Genomic DNA, 23,160 nt, shown 5'->3' with positions numbered 1-23,160 from the left:
TCACCTTGTCCGTGCATCGGGACATGGCGCCCTTGACCATGAGCCGTGTGCCCAGCACCTCGTTCAGCATCCTGCAACAAGCGCCCACACACACACACCATCACCCACTCTCCAACCACCACTGGTGTAGTAGTAGTGGTACCACAAGGACGTACCACAGAGGCAACACCAAAACCTACACCCCTAGCCAATGTGAGAAACGTCTGTGCGGAGAATCCCCAAGAGGAGTTTCAGCCAAGCACCGCAACACAGAGCCCTTTGTTTCAGCACACACACCATGCCATGGCAGAAACTGCTCAAGACATTTCAAGGCAATTTAAACAGTGGATGGCCCTACAGCCACGAATGTTTCGCGACTGTCTTGGCAAAACCGTAGCCAGTACCTGCAAAACATTCATCGGAACCTATGCTGTTAACCTTCTCTGGTCTGCGACACGTACTGCAAGAAAACTGCCCCCTCTTTTTATCACGCACAGGTTTTGAGAAACTTCAGATGACACTCACTACGGCGTGAAAGACAGGAAAACTGCACCCAAAAATTGCTTTTCGCTTCAAATCAGCATCCCTACCCCCAAGGGCCACGAAAAGATATTTTGATTACTTTTTGTTACTACCATAACCAATCCTAGAAATTCTAGAAATTCTAGAAATCCTCGCAAAATGCCCCATTCCTGCACGAATACACTAAAAACTAGGGTGTCGGACTCCTCCAAAGAGGCTTGAGGAACATGCCTAAATGAACGGACACTCTGGAGAGCAGTTCCAGACCCTGAAAATGAGCACATGCGGTCGAGACAGCCTGGACCAATCAATCCACTGCCTTGCAGGTACCCCTTGTCCCTGTACACAGTTGACTTTCGATAGTTCAAAGTCGCTTAAGTGTAATTTTCATAAGTGGTGTGCTGGTCCCGGTCATTTCACAAGCAATCCAATGAAATAAATTGCTCGATAATTCGAAGCTATAACACATTGCAATGGGTAATTGGAAGTTATTCTGAATTAAAACTGTTGAAATAACCATCCTTTCCCCATAAAATTAAAAATTTTCAAGCGCAAAAATGGCGCTGCGTTCTGCACTGATTTCCATTCCATCACAACGTAGGCAGCACATACCTGATAAAGCAGCAGGCAAGTTCAGGCTCGCGCCGCTGTATGTATCTTTCTTTTGAGGGTCTCAATCTTTTGTTGTTGTTGCGCATCATGCTGTATGAGAAGTTTGTGTGAGGCGCACAGTTTTCTAATCTGGCACCAAAACGTCTGGCACTTCTGCGCAACAAGAAGTCCAAATACGGTGAAGCAATATTTGGGATTCCTTTGCGAGACGTGGCCTTGTATTTACTCGACCCTTAATTACGGCGCCCTCAACGGAAGTCAAGGGTTCGACAGAAACCTGCGAGGTTGGGAAGGTTCACCGAGGCAATGCAGGAATGCCAAACATAGCTTACACTATTACAATTAAATGCCTTAGTTTTGCCCATTACCATTTTTGTGCAGATAGAAAGCATTTTACTGTTTGTTTTGCACTACTCGGCCAAGAACGCTTATGCATTAAAAAGGGCAATCCTTAGTGAAGAGCAAGACACACTATCACTGCAATGAGGTACCAAATGTGTCAGAGTTAATACACCAAAGACATTGTGAGATCTAAAATACCGGCTGCTTCGATATTTCCTCGCATTGTCTCATTCGCACTTGTTACTGCATGCTTGTTACAACAGGATGAGCGGGCATATATGGAGGGACGCTCACTGTGGCAGCAGGCCCCTGCGAATGGATGGCCGCACAAATGCCACGCCGGCTGGAGACACCGTGATGTGGCCCCGCAGGGTCTGCATAAGAAACCATGAAACATTCAAGGGACACTGTGTATAAAACACCAAGCCTGTTATACTTAGTGGCACAGGCTGAGGCTTGTTATTTATTTTTCCTTTTCAATGCCTCCAAATACCTTCTCTATAGGGACCGGGCGGCCGTTGTATGGCACCACCGTCGCTTCAGCGAACAGCGCCGCCCGTGGCGAATCGCTCGTCAGTGGAATGCCGGTGGCGGTCAGCGCAGCGTTGTTGTGCGTGGCTTTCTTTCGTTCTGCGGCGGTGCGGCTTGCAAAGCGTACATAACCACAAGGACTTTTTTCAAATCGGTAAATCTAGAGAGTGGAGGTGACCTTTACGAGGCATGCCATGCGTGTGATTTACGCCCATACTCTGTAATTACAAATAGCAGACGACGCTCAATGCGCCAAGCTGTAAGTCAAGCTGGAAGTGAAAGTCCATTTCTTCGTGTAATTTCTTCATGCTTGCATGCAGTTTGGTATACCCAGGAGTATATTGCACCTAAATGCTCCCACAAAGCCGGAATGTGCAACCGACCCAAGAATGCTGCGGTGCTGGCCTTTGGCAGTTGATGACGAAACGATGTCGTGCACAAGCGAAAGGCAAAGTTGGGGGGTGCCTTCTAAGATTTACCTCAAAACAGAAATTGTGACGGACGAGGTTCCCGTAACTTCATTAACTACTGTTGAAACGTGTTTAATTTCACAGAAATGATCTTACTACAGTAATCGGGAATCGTTTACAGAATAAAGTCCGCATGATAGTAGAACGTTATTGCTTGTCGTGGAAAAGCATTGCTTTACAAGAATCGCAATGGTTGCTGGCTAGTTGGTTAACGGTTTTTCAAAAACCAATTCCTGCGTGGCTGAAGGACGCGAGACAGCGGAGTTCCGAAAACCTGTACTCAGTTTCACAACTGAATGCTGAGGTCGGTTTACAAGCTGCCACCTACGCTTGAAAAATCATGTACTCCTGCATCTAACGACGATGACAGTTTATAGCAAAGCTTTCTCGCTTGGGTTCGCTTGGTTGCCTTCTGGATTTAAACTTTGACTAGTTGAGCTTAGAATTAGACCAGCAGGCAGTTTGGTCTTTTGATCGCAGCGTCTTTGACTTTGACCATTTCCCATTCAATTTCGCACGACGAAAGCTTCGCGTTCAAACATCGTAATCGTTACACGGAGGGCTGGATGATTTTGCTCTTCAATTTTAAACTTCCATGCACCCCTCTCCAAATCCAAACTACTTCCAGCGTGTCGGAAATGTGTCTGTGCTGAAGGACTCGGGCTGATGCACCCATATTTGAGGCAACTAATCGCGCGTTTAAGGTGTCTTCACAAGGCATTACGCGATTTTTTAGGTACACTGTAAAGAATACTTAAACATTAAAAAACACCGGCTAAAGGTAAGGCTGTCACATTTTTAACTATCGGTGCCGGCCGTTATTCCACGCAGTTGGTAAAACGGGAAGGGGAGGAGGGATGGTTTGTAGCTTGGGCTGTTGGGTGGTTGAATAACTTTGGCTCTTGATAAAATGACCACCACAAACGTGGGAGTTCCACTTCGGCTCTCAGGCTCCCATGCTGTCACAGTGTCGCTCACCAAAACCCAAGGCACAAAGCTCACGGTTAGAGAAAGTGTAAACTACCACGACATTTCTACGGCTACACGGTAATCGATCTCCTACGCAAGTGCCTTTCTCTTTCAAAGCACACGTATCGAGGTACCCAACGTTAAGGTTGGCATGGAAACCGTAGTCATTGAAACCAGTTAAGATAATTTAAGGTGGTTGAAATGAATACTAATATTAATAGTTTTATTCCTACTCAGATCGCGCGGAGCCATGCGCACAGCGCTGCAAAAAGCGCTCATGTCAATGCAGCCCATTCCAATCTGAGAAGCGTCAAGTAAGTTTACGTAGTCGTTAGTAAATTTAAGAAGAAATGAATACTAATAATAGTAGTTTTATTCGTACTCAGAACGGGTGGAGCCAAGCGTAGATCGAAGATCGAAAGCGCTCATGTCATTGTAGCTGATACCCAATTTTAGAAGCGGCCGACAAGTTTACGTAGCCGTTACTGCACCTAAGAGCTCAACACATGTCTAGACTTCGTTTCACCGCACATATCCGCTCACAACACCACCAAAACATTCAAAGCGACGAAGCAAACACGGCAAGAACAACGGGAGGCTGTGTAGTCCAATGCACCGGCTCATTCCACTAACGAGGGGAGCGCCGAGTGGTGGCGCCACCCATCCAGCTGCCCGGTCCCTATAAAACACCACAACAGTTACAAACACCGAAACCATCACTTGCAAACCTGTTCATCTTGCACAATGGTGTTCGGCTCTTTTGTACTGTTAGTAGCACTGGGTGCTTAATTATGGCAAAACCACAAACTAGTCCAGGCGGTGAGCACCAAGTTGACACCACAGCCTCTTATACCAAACCTGGCACTAATAATCAAACTGAACGCAACAAATTTTGACTGAGATATTCCACAATGGCAAGGACGGTGGTATAGTTTATCAACTCAAAACAGACGTAACAGCACACCTTCGCACACAGTTACAGCAGCCATTAGTATCGCACGGTTTCAGTCTATGACTGAATCTAAAGCACATACTATCTTTCAACACACCTTCCCACACCAAGAAAAAGAAAAAAAAAAAAAAGAAAGGAAAAGAGAAGAAACGAAACGAAAAAGAAAGAAAGAAAGAGAAGAGAACAGGAGGAGGAGAGGGAGAGGAGGAGGTGCACTTCTGTACAGGGTGGGTGAGGAATAGGTAGCTCTCAAATTCTCTGTAGCACAAGAAACAACAGACTCACCTTCAGGAATGCCAGGTGAACATCCAGTGTAGAGCAGCCAAACGGGAAGGCGCTGGAAAAGGGGACATTGTTGGAGAGATCAGCAGGCTTGCCTGGGAAGAGCACATCACTGGAGTGCCATACGATGGCCACTTCATCTGTGAGAAGGCCAATGAGTCTAGAAATAACAATGAAGTCCTCTGCATCCTAAGGAGCAGTACGGCTGCTTAGAGACACTCTGAGCGGCACACAGATCATGTACACACAATCTGGCCCCAACCTTTCCAGCGCTCAAGGCCATAAGCGCTCTTACGGATGAGAAATAATGCGCCCACTCAAAGTCCGCCAAGGCCAGAGAAAAGAGGGTAGAATGACTGGAGTAGCTACCTTCTATCCCACCCAGAAAATAGTTCGCCCTGCATATTTTAGTTCAAATAACAGTATCAGTTCAGGGCAGCAAATTTCTGAATAGACCAAGCAAAAACAACAAGTGCCAAGGCAGGGTTCGTACGAGCTTCAAAAGCAAAAATTCAAGGGTTTTCAAGGACCAGAAAACACATTTTCAAGGCCGCCGTCTAATGTTTTATCTGCGATTATTTACAACTTTTTCAACACAGTGCGAAATTTCGTTATTGCCCAATACCCAAGCACATTAGTGCACATTTAGATAGGCGCTAACGGGTTCGTGAATGCTCCCCCAGTTTTATTTTTTATTTGACAGCTGGCATTTAGAGGTCTTTCTTTTTTCTTGGTGTTTTGCTGAGGCTGTTTGATTTCAAAACTTCATAATGTTGCCTGCATCTTCTGCTTTGTCAGCAAGAATATGAGCTGAAATTAAATCAGCAAGTGTTGCTGCAAGGCAGGAATAACTATGTACACGTCCACCATTTGCACGTAAAAGCAAACGCAGATGGAGCGTATGAGGCACAGCAAACATGCAATGAGCGGCCGTCCACAGACTAAATAGAACATGCAAGATAGAGAAGAGAAGCTGGCCTTCACTGGATTGTATCATGACATGGATTCTATTGAGGAATGCTGTTCACAATGTTGACTCGTAATAATGACAATCCACCAAACTCGTAATTTCATGCAATACACTGAAACTTGATTGTTACAATGTTTCTTTACATTTTTAACACCTAAAATCCACGACAAACACTATAAACTCTTGTGAAAAGATAGGGCCATTGGTTCTCTCCAGAAAAATCAAGGGTTTTCAAGGACCCTTTAAAAATTCCAGGACTTTCCAGGCCTTGAAATTGACACTTCTAAATTCAAGGGTTTTCAAGGTTTTCAAGGACCTGTGCGAACCCTGCAAGGGATAAACAAGCATACTTTAAAGGTGTGCGAATACCAAACAGTAACTTTTGAATCGAATGCCGAATCAAATTCGGAAAAACAAGCTGAAGACCAAATCAAGCATCTTTATTTTTTTTTAGAGGCCATCACTTCTTTTTTTTACAAAAGCTACTTTGCATGTTCGGGAGTCATTACATCGTTTTTCAACCCGAAAAACACACTTCTCAACTATCATTCGCAGCAGCCCAGTCGCCGAACCATACTATGAGGCGGTACTTTAGGAATACAGAGCGAGCACGATACACATAAAAAAAAATAATAAAATAAAAGTAAAAAGATTAACCAACATGCACTGGAGTTACTGTATTGAAATCATAGGCAAAGACTAGACAGCACCTTGTAACGCCAAAGCGAGCCTTTTTCAGGCATGAACAATACGATGCGAAAATACAACACAACCCCAATCACGGACCACGATTAGGCACTTCTTTGGAAGCACATTGGGAGTGTGAAGCACGAACGATACGTTGCAGAAGGAAAGCTCACACTACAGTCGCCGTGCCCAAGCCTGTGCTATCCCCTGTGGTATGAAGAAGCCAAAAACAAGCACACCCCTCCATCTAACGACTACAACGGTTGAACATGAAGCTTTCTCGTGACGGGATTCTTTGGTAGTCGTCCGAGTTTGGACTGAGTTTCGACCATGTCGAACTGAAACAATAGGATAAACACTTGCTTCATGACGCGAGGGAACCAAGTTTGACTCCGGCCACTGCAGCGTTTTTAAAGCGCAGCTGTAGAGCCCTCACTGATGCCGTTGTATGCCAATACACCCTACTTTCCTAGCCAACTTTCTCTGACGATGATGAATGATCGTGGATGAGGCGAAAGAAAGAAATCCTCCCCGTGGCCCGAATCAAACCTGGGTCCCTCGTGGTACGAAGCCGGCGCCTATCCGATTGCTTCATTTGGACATGGTTGAAGCAAACGCCAAGCAGCCTGTACTGATTCGCGCCGTACACCCCAAACCCAAACATTAGGCCTACAGAGTGAACACCTCCAGAGCAGCACCTACTCGCAGTGGGGGATTGGCCAACCAAAGAATCGCTCACGAGAAAGCTTTGCGTTCAACCATCGTCGCCGTTAGACGGAGGGGTGCATGATTTTTTTTCTTTCACTTCACCCTCGATCATTCACCATCATCGTCAGAGAAAGTCCGCTTTCCTGCCGGGCATTTTTGCGTTGCAGACGCCATCAGTGAGAACCCTAAAGGTTCGCTTTAAAACGAGGAAAGCATGCAATAAACACACACCAACTGCATTAGAAAGAGCCAGAACTGCTATTGATTTCAAGAACCACATCAAGCGCCTGTATATGGAGTGGATGAGGTCCGGAGAGCCAAAAGTGACCCCTGCCGGACAGGTGAAACGGGCCTCGCCAGCTCTGCTCTGCTCATGGATCGCCGAGGCGTGGGCCTGCATTCCCGAGGCGCTCGTTTGTCGTGCCTTCAAAAAGTGCTCCATCTCGAAACGCGCTTGATGGCACGGAGGATGAGGTGCTGTCGGAGGACATTTCTGACAAGGGAGCTCCGGAAGAGAGTGCGTCAGACAAGGACGACGAATAATCAAGTGTGTAAATAAATGCATTTTTCTGTTTTCCTCGAACTATATTCGCGTGAAAACATTTTTTCTCGTGTTTGCTATCCCCGAATTACACCTCAGACTATATGCGGGTCCGAACTATAAGCGGGTTTTTACAGTAAATGCTTATCAAAGTTCAGTTTCTGTCCCACACTTGCCTCTCAGCTTGTACGAGCAAGCAGGGGTGCTCACACGGCCGGGATTGCAAAGCAGTGTTTCCCAACCGGTGTATGCTGAACAACTCTGGAGGTTGTGTGCAGCCGCTATGAAGCGAGGTTTCTTTCAATCTAAAGTGCCGCCAGCTGCTGCTTCCCCCCTCAGAGCCTACACCTCGCTCACCCGCCCAGGCCGAGGCTGTCCACCCGTCCGAGGCAGGTGGAGAAGCAGTAGTTGTGGGCGATGATGACCGACGGGTAGAGCGACTGGAAGTCCAGCACCACCACGGGGTCCGTGTACAGCTGCGCCCGTGGCTCCAAGATCAGGGGCACGAACTCCGGGGCCCGCTGCCGCGCGCGCTGTGCCGACGACGGACTCAGGGCCACCAGGCGCCGCGCGCGGGCCAGCCGCAGCAGCATTGACTCCACCCGGAACTGCACCGCCATCATGGTGGGGCCAACAGACGGGCGTGTTAATGATGCCCAAAACTTTAGTACGTTGCTTAAGTGCGTGAAAAATTTTTTATGATCTAAAAGGACTTTTGTCATCACAAGTACGAAGTCAGAAAAAAATTTGGTTCACTAGGACGGACACAAGGGGCACTGGGAAACACTGAGCCCAGTGTTTCCCTCGTCCCCATACAACACTTGGAACGAGAGAGTTACCTTGATCAGCATGATCTATGGTTTAGGTGACTACAATAACGTAACGCTTGTATTGCTATCATTTGTAATAACAACAAAATTGTACAATTTCGGTTACCTGTCACCAGCCCATTGAGCCCGTGGGGCTTGATGCGAGTTGACACACGTAGATATTTTTTTTTAGCACACGGAAGAAAGTGCTGCTGCTGCCCCCCCCCCCCCCCCCTTTATTTATGGCTGTGTCTAGTGTTCCGTCCAGACGGAACGATATACAAGTGCTAAAGTTCCGTCCAGACGGAACGGAGCTCTGCGGGTTATCCTTCCGTCCAGACGAAAGCAAAACCGGCTGATTAGACGCCATGCTCACTCTTCAGATTTGGTGTGGAGGGTGTGGCTCTGACAATGGCACTCTTGTACCGGGTTCGATTCCCCCCGGACATGCTTTTTTATTATTATTATTTTTTTCCGCGGTTGTGCCAGCGTTTAGTAACAACTAACTTCGAGAGCAGTCGGTCTTGATTTTGCACTCAACCGGCCGCTTCGCTACATATAGAGCCAAGGCCGACGATTCATCGCCAGAGTTACGATCATCTGTAGTTCGCAATGGTGATCACTAATTAACGGTTATTCTGGCAAGTCAATGAGCGGAAGGGGGTCGTTCGGCTGGGTAAATATCAAGAAAGACTGGTCGTGCTGCTCGTTGTGAAACGGGCGTGGTCGAGCTTGGCGGTTCGTTTGACGGCCGATCATCTCATTGAGAGTGATTATAAATCAAATGTGACATTGGCTAGTCAATCAGCGGAAGCGGTTAACCGGTTTGGTAAAAATTAACAAAGGCGATCGGACTGATACCCTAGTTACACGGGCACAGTTCACCACGGTTGAGCGAACCGCAGTTTTCTGCGTTACACGACAAACGAAACTGCGGTTACCCGGCTAACCGTGGTTAATGCACACTGAGCTCGGCCACCTCAGTTCGGTCACGCTAACCGCAGTTCCTGCAGCCGCAGTGCTCAAAATCGCACAAGTCAGTTGGGACGCAAGTTGCGGCGCATCAGCGGAGGTAAAAAATAAAAAGCACCTGGCGTTCGGAGGAGACGAAGGTTCTCAAATAGCGGGCGCCCCAAAGCTGCCCCCAAGAGGCGCTTGCGTTCTTTGCGTCGCTCTCGCAGTCAGCGCGACTGCCAGTCAGCAGCGGCTTGTTTTGCGATCCACCCGATCAACTACGACAAAAGCCGTGCTAAATTTGTCAATTCTTGGTGTCGTTCGCCAAAGCAGGCAATCATGGTGCGTTTTCAGCGCTCGGAAACGATCGGCACCACGTCGCCCGTGCCTGCAAACATGCCGGCGTGCCTGCCCGCACGGCACTGAAATCGGCTCGAACCGGCACAGACCATGACAGCAACAGCTTGTCGCCGCTCCTCGAAATCAATCTGATCACGGAAAAGAACTTCCACATGCGAGAAAGTGGATGTTAGTGTGGTGAAAAATTGTGCTATGGATTGTAATTCGCAGTTGTAGAGATAGCGGCGGACCGGCGGTCAAATATCCACCGCGATGCTAAGCCTAAAGTTCCCAACACCGAGCAAACGCGAGAAAACCAAGCTGGTTGCCATAGAGTTAATCCGATTGTGAGCTGTTGTGGAAGGCCCTCTCCTAAATCTCGCCGCGCACGAGTGCGTTGCGTTTGGGTCTGAAGCGACTGTTTTAACAATATTTCTTTTTGTTGTGAAGTTAAAAGTGTGTTAATTTATTTTTGTTACGCTCACAACCAAGAGGCCGCGGTCACCACACTTAAAATTTTGCGAGTAACAGCCAAAACCGCAGTTTGCGATAACCGCGGTTAAGGTTTAGTAACCACGGTTAGACTTAACTGGGGTTACTTCCGCCGAGTCTCCATAAAAACTCTAACTCTGTCAAACGGAACTCCAAGCCGCTACCTCGACCACGCCCGGTTCACAACAAGCAGCGAGAGCAGTCTTTCTTGATATTTACCCAGCCGAACGACCCCCTTCCGCTCATTGACTAGCCAGAATAACTGTTAATAAGTGATCACCATTACGAAATACAGATGATCGTAACTTTGGCGATGGATACGTGGGCCTCGGCTCTATATGTTGCGGAGCGGCCGGTTGAGTGCAAAATAAAGACCGACTGCTCTCGAAATTTGGTGTTACTAAACGCTGGCACAACCGTGCAAAAAATAAATAAATAAAGCATGCCCGGGGGGAATCGAACCCGGTAAAAGAGTGCCATTGTCAGAGGCACACCCTCCACACCAAATCTGAATTTTTTTTTTGTAACACAACGTTTATTTACACAGATGTACATATATACATGATGCACTGACAAGCACGAGGCGCTGCCGACGACAGACGTAAGAGTGAGCATGGCGTCTAATCAGCCGGTTTTGCTTTCATCTGGACGGAACTGTACAAATTTCACGCCAGCTCCGTCTGGACGGAACGCTAAGCTTTCATTTGTATTCCGTCTCGGAAATGGGATGATCGTAACTCTGGCGATGGATACGTCGGCCTCGGCTCTATATGTTGCGGAGCGGCCGGTTGAATGCAAAATCAAGACCGACTGCTCTCGAAATTTGGTGTTACTAAACGCTGGCACAACCGCGCAAAAAATAAATAAATAAAGCATGTCCGGGGGGAATCGAACCCGGTAAAAGAGTGCCATTGTCAGAGGCACAACCTCCACACCAAATCTGAATTTTTTTTTGTAACACAATGTTTATTTACACAGATGTACATATATACATGATGCACTGACAAGCACGAGGCGCTGCCGACGACAGACGTAAGAGTGAGCATGGCGTCTAATCAGCCGGTTTTGCTTTCATCTGGACGGAACTGTACAAATTTCACGCCGGCTCCGTCTGGACGGAACGCTAAGCTTTCATTTGTATTCCGTCTCGGAAATGGGATGATCGTAACTCTGGCGATGGATACGTCGGCCTCGGCTCTATATGTTGCGGAGCGGCCGGTTGAATGCAAAATCAAGACCGACTGCTCTCGAAATTTGGTGTTACTAAACGCTGGCACAACCGCGCAAAAAATAAATAAATAAAGCATGTCCGGGGGGAATCGAACCCGGTAAAAGAGTGCCATTGTCAGAGGCACAACCTCCACACCAAATCTGAATTTTTTTTTGTAACACAACGTTTATTTACACAGATGTACATATATACATGATGCACTGACAAGCACGAGGCGCTGCCGACGACAGACGTAAGAGTGAGCATGGCGTCTAATCAGCCGGTTTTGCTTTCATCTGGACGGAACTGTACAAATTTCACGCCGGCTCCGTCTGGACGGAACGCTAAGCTTTCATTTGTATTCCGTCTCGGAAATGGGATGATCGTAACTCTGGCGATGGATACGTCGGCCTCGGCTCTATATGTTGCGGAGCGGCCGGTTGAATGCAAAATCAAGACCGACTGCTCTCGAAATTTGGTGTTACTAAACGCTGGCACAACCGCGCAAAAAATAAATAAATAAAGCATGTCCGGGGGGAATCGAACCCGGTAAAAGAGTGCCATTGTCAGAGGCACAACCTCCACACCAAATCTGAATTTTTTTTTGTAACACAATGTTTATTTACACAGATGTACATATATACATGATGCACTGACAAGCACGAGGCGCTGCCGACGACAGACGTAAGAGTGAGCATGGCGTCTAATGTCTTTCATCTGGACGTCTTTCATCTGGACGGAACTGTACAAATTTCACGCCGGCTCCGTCTGGACGGAACGCTAAGCTTTCATTTGTATTCCGTCTGGACGGAAGGATAACCCGCAGAGCTCTGTTCCGTCTGGACGGAATTTTAGCCCTTCTATATCGTTACGTCTGGACGGAACGCTAGCCACAGCCTTTATTTATTGAAGGTCTGGGAACTTTTGTCTGTCAATACATGGTGTTAAATGATGAGAGAGAAAAAAAAAAAAAAAAAAAAAAAAAAAAAGAAAAGAAAAAAAGCAACACAAAGTGAGAGAGAAAAAAGTATTGTTTGAGTTGTTGCTTGAAAAAGCTGCCAAGGCAGGAAATGCAATCACACGCGGGGAAAGATGGGGCAAGAAAGCAGCTCAATGCTGCTCTTATCTGTCCCTCTTTCTTCAGTTTCCGGTGCAGGAAAATAAGCTCTCCCTCATTTCTCAAGAAAATTAGAGGCCTCTTGCAGTCAAACAATGTATTAAAGCGCAGCAAAGACGAGGACAGGAACACTGACGACGACACATAGCGCCCTGTGTGTCGTCGTCTGTGTTCCTGTCCTCGTCTTTGCTGCGCTTCAATACGCTGCTATGTACCAACTCGCCCAAACCAATACTCTCCTGAGCAATCAAACACTTTCTTATACATAAATAAAGACGATACCGTACCATCAAATTGATCATTTTGCACGCTGAAGGTTGCGGACCTGAGGTGGTGCGGATCTTTGGATTTTTCATTTCATTTATTCCTCAACTGAGATCATCCGAGGACCTCAAATGCATGTCGAAATCGCTGCAGACGGGTGTTCATGCTCTTTATATGAATGAGCCAAACAGTTTTGGTCAACTGTTGTCACCCACTTTGTAACCCACCCCTCTCTGAAATGCCTCTCAGCCTTGAGGGTACAAATGAATAAATAAAATAAATGACCAAATAAACGGAAAACGAGCCATAGGTTCAGCGATTAGCACGTCAGCTCAATTATAAGTGCCACTGGGGCGGGTAACCAATCCATGGAGCCTGCGAGTCGGCGCAAACCAAAAGCACCAGACTATATGTACTTGAGCCAAATTGCCATTGCACTCGAATGGCAGGAAAAGAAAAAGGCACAAAAATGCTTTTTTTGTTCCTCCTTTTATCAGTAGTGCAACAGACATTTTAAACATGCCTGCCTTCGTATGTCCAGCACATATGCGCCCCATCTAGACTAGACCCCCCCATTTACTGCTCCCCCTCAACAGACTCCTTCCACAAGAGGTGCAACCTACTGCGCCAAACTGCGTATGCTGGCAAGCCACCAGCTGACACTGCCACTGCCCTCCACAGTGAATGCATGCCTTCCCCGCTATCTGCCACTGATTTGCCACATTAGGGGCCCCACGAAAGACCAGCACTTTGCTTGCACCCCTGAGCCTTCAGCTTTGCTCAGGCAGGAAGCGAACCTTCACTGGTGTCCCAAACAGGGCACTTGTTCTGGCCGAACAGCCGTGCTTCCCAAAGCCAGAGCCTCTATGGTCAAGCACTTCCACTTCCACGAGGTCCAGCTGTGGTCTCCATTGCACAACCTTACGCTAGGTGTGCGTGCGTGACCATGCATTGAGAGAGAGAGAGAGAGAGAGAGAGAGAGAGATAGAGAGAGAGAGAGAGAGAGAGAGAGAGAGAGAGAGAGAGAGAGAGAGAGAGAGAGAGAGAGAGAGAGAGAGAGAGAGAGAGAGAGATCGAAGGCTGACCTGCGAGCCCCGGCTGAGCACCTCGAGGAACTGGATGCCGTAGATGCGGGCCATCTCGCTCGTCTTGCCCAGCACGTCCAGCTCGTCCAGCAGCTCCACGTTGCCCCGCGCGCGCACCGCAAAGTGCTCCACCGTCCGCCACCTGCACCACCATCAACACCACTGCGACTGGGTCCACTGACACATTCCATAAGTCTGCCAGCCACACTGCTAATCTTCTTTGCATGTCAATAACGTTGTAGACTGTGTCCTAATACCCAGTGCTTTGCCACTCCCATGATGGGGACTGTGCCCTTGCACAGTCCCCATCAATGTCGATCATCCCAATAAAGCAACCCACCCCTTGGTAACGCGTTATAGCGCAGTAGCAACTAAGGCCTGTCGAGCACATGACATTGCTGCCTCTGCTAAGACTGCAAATGAAGCATTTGTTCCCACACACTGAATGTCATATGGGGGAACAACGTACAAAAGTGAGCTTGTGAACTTCTTAGAAGTACTGCACTGGTTGTGACACTACCGACCCATGGAATGAAGAGCGTACGCGAACTGTTAAAGGGGGGGACACTGCTCTTGAAAACCACACATCTGCCAAAAAAGAAAATCAATTTTTCTGTACAAATATATTACTCGCTGTCTACAAGTGCCACAGAACTCACCTCCAAAGCATTACACATTCATCTAGATGAAAAACAAAACAAAACAAAGAGGTAGCAGCAAAATACTACTTCAGTGCCCCTTTGAACAGAGATCCACAATGTGTGCACCAGCAAAATCATACGCGTTGCTGCCCCACGCGCGCGCAATGTAGCACATTGAACTCTAGAACTCTTTTATTTGTCATTTTAGGACTGCCCAGAGCTGCTCCATAGCAGCAATGTATTTTATTTGACCATAGAGTGGCAAGAGCAGAGTTGGAATGCCAGGGAACAGCCCAGGGAACTGCTCTGGACACCTTTTTTCCCCCAGCCTCTCAGAATGGCCGCAGTGCCACCGAGCTGCCTCTTTCCAAGCAGCCCCAACTCACCTGACGAGGTCCTGTGCGAACCAGTCGGTGAGGGTGCGGAACGAGTACAGCGGCACCCGATGGTGCATGACGTGGTAGTAGGTGTTCTCAAAGGTGTACACGTTCAGCGCAATCTGCACCAGCAAGAATGACAGGCCGCACAACGCTCACGTGGCAACATCGGCAGGCAGTTCCTTCACTTGAACCCCCTCTGTGGTGCATTCTCGCAGCAAAAGCATTGCACAAAGAAGGGGGGGGAGTGTTTATTAAGAAAATGGCACCAAAAAGCGCCACGTCTTAAAGCACAGAAACCTCTTCTCGATCCTGTCACCCGTTCCTACCCCCCTTGTGCACATTGGGCACAAAAGTGTGCCGATACACAAAGACTCCGCAGTTGTACTCCAACGTGTACTACTACCATGTAACTTTCTGGCACAGTATTATGTAATGTTTTATAACCCTTGACCGACTGTTACATGTGTAACGGCCAAAATCCCTCACCATTTGCTCTCGCACGTTCCCAATATTCATGTCTGCTGCCCTTGTAAACCCTTGTAAACGGCTGCCAACACCAGCTTTTAAGTGCAGAGCACTTTAATGGGTATTCACACGACACAGAAATCTGCCATTTGGCTACTAGGAGTGCGCGCCACGTGACCCCTATGTCACGGTTTCTCTCTGGCGCACCGCTCCGATCGGAGGTCGGAGCTTCTGCTCACAAGCTACGAACAATCCGATGCTTGGCGCCGGAAGTGGCGGGATTTCATCTGCTCATTGGGCAGATGGCCGCAACTCAAGTTCTAGAGCGGTTGCAGGCGCTCTATTTTTATTGCTTTTTATTACACTGGGCAAGAAAATGCGCTGCGCAAACGACAGGCACACTCAAAGAGCCACGTATACCCCCAGCATGGTCGCTGGGCGAGCGGCGGCGGCCGCGAAGTGGCACAGGTCGTCGCAGGTAGCTCGAGCAATAGCTTGTTATCGCTCCCTAAGGCGCTAACAAAGTTGCACATACAAGAAAGGGGGTAACGATGTGATGGCAAATTGCAATAAAAATTGTCATCTGCACCCGCTTGCGAGAGCGGCAATCGAATATTTGCTGCAGTGTTAAGCCTAAAATCTGTATGCGGGCCTGTAGGCGGACCGGCCAGCTGCTCCCAGAGTGCGGTCGCCCCACCCACTGCCTCGCGTGTCGCGCGCCATTCTCTTTCCGCGGCAGCGACTGCATCGCGCCCGCGGCCAATTTTTTGGAAGCTGACAATATCAGTACTAGGGGCTTTAGCAGAAATTGCCTCCGTCGCAGAATCGGCAGTACTATGGCAGCCCTGCGGTCGAGATAGACAACTGTAAACAGTGATATCCGTCCGACAGTAGCATCCTTCGTGTGAGTGAAGGAGCTGGCCGAGCAGAAGTCCGCCTGCAGTGACATCACAATCTCCCTCGGATTTTTCCGCTGAAAGACTCCATCGTGTGAAAACCGCTTTAGGCGCTCGCCTTGCCATCGTAGCTCGCTTGCTGGACCCAAGTAGAGCTCCACGGCATAGAAGCTGTCGTCGCGGCATAACCTGGAGGCTTCGAAAGCCAAGCGGTTTATATAGTCATAAGCGTTCGAAACTTGTGACCCACTGGCACTTGTCATACATCTCCCCATTGTTTAGCGCAAAGAAAACTGCAGGTACATTTGAGGCAAAATATACGTAATTAACCGCCAGTGCCCCAGTTCATTTAGTTAGGAATGCTTGTTTGGTAGGTTTTTACAAAAGTAAGCGAAAAAAAGTAGCACTGCAACACCGGCACGTGCGGGAGGAAAAGCGAGCACAAAAAGAACAGAACTCCCGCTGGCGCAGTTTCAGGCAGGGGGTGAGCGGGCACTGCAGAGGCGGGAAATTTGAAATGCGTTGGACAAACCTCTGTTGAATTCATTAGGAGAGGAATGAGACGGGGCAGAGATGAGCGTGATTGGTGGTAAGAGTGAGCGGATAACGGCACCACAGCCCACTATGGCGAATAACTACTGCTCTGCACTTCCGACAGCTTTTGCATTGAGTGGTGAAAATGACTAATTTTTTTTTCCTTCGCCCCCTGACGTCCCACTCAGAACATGAAATACAGACTGCCATTACTAAGCAGCAGAGGAAGGAGAAGGAAGCAGAGAGGGAGACCTCCTTGCGCAGGATGCGCCAGACGCCCAGCAGGATGCGCCCCACGATGTCTTCCGAGGAGCCCCTCCGGGGAGGGGCCCGGGACAGCTGCGTGCGCAGGTCCACGTCCAGGTGCTGGGCGCGCTCGCACAGGTAGCCCCACGAACCACGCTCCACATCGTAGCCCAGCAGCACGTCCGGGTCCCACCTGGGCAGGGAGGGGGAAGAACCCTCACTCTCTTTTAACAGCGACGCTGTTAAGCAAATCATTTTTCGCGCCCGCAGTTAAAAATACCAAGAAATTGCCGAGTGCGCACACGTGAGCGCGGGGCTCAGACGATTGCCGGGCAGTTAACAAAACCAAGACAATCCCTAGCGCTCGTGTGTGCGTGCCTCGCAGCGACCGCCCAGCGTCCTCGGAGCATGTTTGTCAAGCCAAGCATACCCACTTAGAGACAGTGGTGAGCAAAAAAAAAAAAAAAAAAAAAAAAAAAAAAAAAAAAAAAAAGAGGCTTTAGCGTTTGCTGTAATCACGGTAGTGCTTTGAACAAGAAAGGCATTGGTCGTTGCGGGAGCGAGAAAGGTCGTTGCGGGAGCGAAGACGAAGCAAATCGCCTGCAATTGTAGATTCAGGGGTGAGACAGCTGAATCAGATTTGGGAGCAGTTTTTGGAGAAGCGAACTTTCGATTTTGGAGCAGAAGAACCTTGATTTGGAGCAGTTAACGACATTTATTATGTCACCTATTATGTCACCTATGTCATTTATTATGCCTAAAAAATCGAATTTTTTTTGGCAAATTGGGGGGGGGGGGAGTGCACTTTTTAATCGGTTTTGAACGTACATAACACTGAAATCGACTTTCAATAAAGTTTGTTCTACCAGAGTATCACAAGGTACGAACTGCACTTCCTTTTTACAAACCATTTTTAAATTCTTAGGCTCTGTGCATGGATAGCGTGGAGAGCCGTTGAAAATATCGAATTGAAAAACTAAGCAATTGTAAGGCATTTTTCATTATCATGCAAATGCCTAAATTATTATTTTTGTAATCCCAGACTCGGCTTTAAACACAAGTGAAGAGCCACGGCAAAATTTGCGCAAAGCGAGGTGACAGCTCATCGCACCCCACCAGCTTTCCCATTACAATCCCTAAGGCGCACGTTCACTACGATCGTAATTTGAGTAACGTTGGTATATCTAGCCATCTCCCTTTTGGCATTAAATTTCACTTCAAATAGATGAACCATTATTACTAGTGTGCAATATTAGCCCGTCCCGCTACCGGACAGTGCTTGAACATTTTACAGCTATGTAGCCTGCGCCGCCCCTTCTGCAGTGTCAATCGTCCCTTTCCAGCCGCTCGCAAGCTCGCTATCAAAGGCAGCAATAACTCAGCGTTTTATAACACCGCAATAAGTCCGAAATTTCACTTCAAGCACGCACCACGCCTCACACTCAAGGCCGAAACACGGCGAATTCGCGGGCACCGCGTTGTTTTTGATGAACTCAGTCTTTCGAGTTGCGCAACTTCCCGTAACAGATCAAAAAACTAAATGTACCCACCCCCATAACCAAAACCACGGTAGAAATCTCAAAGAGCGCTCTGCCTGACCTAGAGTGAACTAGCCTGAACCACGAGCAACTGCTTCACCCGCCGGCCATCTTTTCCAATCTTCCAAACACCAATATGGCGGCGCCCAGTGATGTCGTTCCGGAGATACGGCGCTCCGAAATTGCCGTTTTTTCATCAACTTGAACACGTTTTGTCGCCTCAGTAAACATTAGTATTTTTAAACAGGACTTTTCAATGGTTTTCGATGGGAAAGCTTTAAAAATGTACAGAATATACCATGTGCAACCCGACGGTGTGACTTTCGAAAAAACTGTTACGGGGACAATTTTATGCGGTTTTTCTTTATTGATTCATCAATAAATTAAACTTTTAAAAACACCATCACCTTAGGGGTGCATTTTTCCCCACAAACTGACGGTAGCGTTCAAATCCTTGGCTCTCGGACTGTTTTGGAGCAGTTTGGCGCACTTTTTCCCATTTTCAAGCTTTTGGAGCAGCCTGGCGCAGGAAAACCAATTTGTATCAAAACTGCGCAATATGCGCAGCTGTCTCACCCCTGTGGATTTAAACCATCGTGACAGTCGTGAAGGTTGCATACAGCTTCGCTACCTTCAAGTCTTACCTGTTAGTGTGAGCTTCCTTCATTTTTTTTTCTTTCCCCCATCATCAGGCAAGCGCACACACCCCTAATGACCTGTCGCAGTTTCTGTCATCACGGGATGGTGAAACGTCCCCCGTGTCAGAAGCAGGTTAGCGGGAAAGTGATCTGCACTACAACCGCCCAAATTCTTGCTTTGTGTGCCGCGCACACTGTGACGATCAATTAAAGCTGGTTCCAAATCTTCTGCAGCAGAATTCCATGCCTTGCAATCAGGCTCAACGGAGGAGCTACACGGCGTTTGCAAGTGATGGCACAGGAAAGGGGTGGCCAAGAGCTACCGACAGCTGTTTGCTACACTTGGAATCGAGCCCCACTTGGCCATACCCGCCAGAAAGTGTCTACTAGGCAGTCCTTTTCACTGTTCACAAAACTGTTTAATGGAACTGCAACTTATCGGAGAGCGCCTCTTCTTTAACAGCATGCAAAACGGAACCAGAATCCTTCACAAATAAATTCAACACATACCGCTCGTGGATGGCTATTACAAGGCATTTACTGAATGCAAGCGCATACAATGACAAGCATGCAAGAAGTGTCTTGACCAATGCCATTCATGTTTACTTACAGCCACGTTTACTGAAAAAAAATTCATTGTGTAATTTGTTCATATCTGTACATGTTACACTGAACGTCCCACATTTTCTTAATTCTGAGCACTCCTCAATCTCAGCAACCTTCGCCATTTCAGCAGAGATCGAGTCTAGAAAAGCTTACATGTTAAAGGGACACTGAAGTGAATTTGTCAAGCTCCCGTTTTTGCTTTCACTGCGTAGACTGGCTCAAATTAGCACACTTTTCATCGTTTATCCGGTTGACAAATCGGTAATTATTTTACAAAGCGCCAAAGAAGAAAAACTACCATGCGCGGTTTGCGGCGGCCGCACCAACTAAGGCTGTGACGTTGGGAGGAGGGGCGCCGTGATTGGACGATGCCCAAGGTTAGCAATCACACAAGTTTCGGTTTCGGTTCTGTAAAACATAACCAATGGCGTTGTTGGATGGGCATTCTCAATATCTCAGTAATCATCGTACCGCGCTTCTGCCATGTTGTGGGCTGTAAAATGCACAAGATAAGCCTCCCAGGACGGCTTGTAGTCGTAGCATTCACTAGCCGAGACCTACGCAGTGCATGAACGCCCTCCGCGTACCCGCAGACGCCCAAATGTCATGCGCTTTTCCCCCATATTTGGAGCTTGCCTCCCTCATGCCTGTATCGTAAAAAGCGTGTTCGCACCAGGCCAAGGGTCTGTTCATTCTGGCCTGTGCCCACTGCCTGCAAGCAGTCGGTGCTTATGGCAACAGCACGCCAACGAGAACTCGCTAGCGCGCCAGTGCCAGCCTGCGCGTGTTTTGTGAACTAGTTCGTGTAGCCATGAACGTTGCGGCCCAAAAAAAGGTGAATTCAATATAGAAAACAGCGGCGGAAAACAAAAAAGTTAACTTTAAAAAAAAAAAAAACACGTACCCGCGGGGATTCGAACTAGTGACTTGCAAAACACTTGCGGCGACATACCTAGCGCCCCCGACCACTGAGCCACGGAGCGGGATGCGAAGGCCTTGCTAATATGGGGTATATATTGTACAACCGGTTTACACTTTTATTTAGTTTTGGCATTTCAAGCAGCTTAGGTGACTATTTGTTGTACTGCGATCGTGCAGTAAGCGTCGCCCGAGTTTCCACAGTAGCTCACGTCTAGCAATTGCATTTCGTAGACGGAAAAGCGTTCGCAGATGCGTAGTCGTGCTGCTGACCGCTGTGCTTGTTCGCCCAGCGCAAAAAAGTGCTTCCCGCGCCCTAGTTTTACGCTGTACGGTACAAATATCAGTTGATTTTATTTGCTTAGTACCTATATTGACTTCGCTGACTCTTCTCCCGCCTTCAAGAGGCCTTATATTTTCCTACTGGTAACTGGCGTACCAGTCAGCGAAGCGTCGCATGTGCAGCGCTTGTGTGAAGCGACCTTGACTTGGAGCTAGATACAGTGTACAAACAAACCAAGTAAAGAAAGGCACATTCTTCCATTCACAAACGTGTCCTGGCTTCGTTTCAACTAAGCGAACGAATTGCGACCAAGCAATTTTTTTTTAACTACCTTGATTGCGACGACCCGCCGGCGGCCGGCGGACGAAACGCTGGGCCGACTGACTCTGTCGGCCGGGGAGCCGTGCAGTAGCGCAGCCGTGGCGCAGCCAATTGCCAGCTCATCCCCTCCTGACGTCACACGAAAACGCCACAGAAAATGGGCGAGCGTAAAGAGAGGAGGACAGCATTTTCGAATTAGTTTTTCTACTAAATAAAATCGCGTAAACGCGCCTAGAGTGGTCGAAACATGCCCTGGGGACTCCGGACTACAATTTGCGCTAGTAATCCCGCAATGTTTACATATCACTTCAGTGTCCCTTTAAGGCTCACGTACTTTGAATGTAAGCAGTATTTCTTACGATACGCATAAGGGGTGTCGGCAGGGGGGTGCAAGGAGGCACTCCCCACCCTCCCCTCCCAATAAGCCGCCCTAGAACAATTGCCCATCGCCCTCTTTCCACTCAATACAATGGCTTTGCCCCCCTCAAGACAAAATCCTGCCGACACCCATGTAGCCACATGCCCGGTTTTTGATCCGCCCGAGAGGTTTCTTAGACAGTGGGTCGGTTTCTGGTCCATACTTAAAACCGGCCGTCATTGGCCGTTTTTTAGGGGCGAAGCTCCTTAGGGCGTGGGTCTGTCCATCCTCGACGTATGTATGTAGCCACCTCTAGTTTAGTTCTTGGATTGTTTACTAGATGGCGGTACTTGTATATGATGAAAAGATGTGCTTGGATTGTTTACTAGATGGCGTGGCTACCTCTAGTTTAGTTCTTGGATTGTTTACTAGATGGCGGGGAGAATTGTAATAAAATCTGTTCGCTGTTGGCGCGCGCTCGGAGTCGCCCGATGGATAAGGCTGCAGATGTGCGAGCCCGCGAGGCAGAAGCGCTCCGTGAAGCTGCGCGACGCCGCCGCCAAGATCCTGCCGTACGAGAGCGGGAGGCCGAAGCGTGTCGTCTGGCTGCGCGACGCCGCCGCCAAGATCCCAGCGTTCGAGAACGAGAGGCCCAAGCGTCACGGCAACGGCGCGAGGACCCTGCCGTACGCGAAGCGGCACGGCTGCGGCGCGAAGAGGATCTCCAAAACGTCAGAGAACGGGAAGCGGCGAGAAAGCGCGCGTATCGGCAGGCAGACCCCGATGCAGTGAGAGCTCGTGAGGCGTCTGCAAAACGCATCAGGCGAGCTGAGCCCCAAGGTGCCGACGCGCGGTTTAAGCGAGACTTTCTAGACGTTACGTTCGGACACAGATGCAGTGGGCGAACTTTCACTGAAGAGTCACGGTTTTACCGATGATTTCCCCTCAGGAGCTTCGCCCACTCATCATCATTCACCCCGTGGATATGCTGTGAATTTTTTTTTTAGGGGGGAAGGGGGAGAGGGGGGGATGCGCTATTGCCGCGATTATTTTTTTTTTAAATGCGAATGCATTTCTTAGTCGGGGGTTGTCGTGCGTTGGCTGGCGTGCGCGCCCGCAGGTGTTATCTCTCCGCGCTCCTCCTCGCCCCTAGCAACAGCTGTGGCGCGCCTAGCAACCGGAGCACGTGGTAGCTCGGGCAGGAGTAGCGGAGGGCAAGGGGAGAGGAGAAGCGCGCTCGGCGTGTGAGGGCGCTCGCATCGCAGAGCTCGGGCGGAGTAGTGGAGAGTGAGTGGAGAAGAGGAGCGCGCTCGGGCGTGTGAGGGCGCTCGCATCGCGGAGCTCGGCGGAGAGAGTTCGCGCGCGGGGCGGGCGTGTTGCGCGGGTCTCTCTCTCATCTCCGCGTACCCTCTCTCCGCTCGCTGCGCTCGGAAAAATATATATAAATGCAGTGGAGCGCGCGCCTCTCTCCGTGACTGCTTGCCGCAGCGCACTCATCGGT

The 23,160-nt window shown here is 48.7% G+C and overlaps 1 protein-coding gene across 1 annotated transcript in view; it reads right to left on the bottom strand.

The window, feature by feature from the left end:
- The window catches only part of LOC144172902 (uncharacterized), a 121,951-nt gene that overhangs the window by 30,501 nt on the left and 68,290 nt on the right, over positions 1-23,160 (bottom strand). Inside the window, 7 exon segments of the mRNA XM_077701494.1 lie at positions 5-71; positions 1,750-1,829; positions 4,663-4,714; positions 7,923-8,173; positions 13,836-13,977; positions 14,863-14,975; positions 17,004-17,190. Of these exon segments, the coding sequence (XP_077557620.1) occupies positions 5-71; positions 1,750-1,829; positions 4,663-4,714; positions 7,923-8,173; positions 13,836-13,977; positions 14,863-14,975; positions 17,004-17,190 (892 nt within the window).

Source organism: Haemaphysalis longicornis, unplaced genomic scaffold, assembly GCF_048455015.1.
Source record: "Haemaphysalis longicornis isolate Haplotype H1 unplaced genomic scaffold, Haemaphysalis longicornis Haplotype H1 scaffold_267, whole genome shotgun sequence".
NCBI lineage: Eukaryota > Metazoa > Arthropoda > Arachnida > Ixodida > Ixodidae > Haemaphysalis > Haemaphysalis longicornis.
The sequence above is the reverse complement of the archived record's forward strand: the minus strand, read 5'-3'. Positions and strand labels throughout refer to the sequence as shown.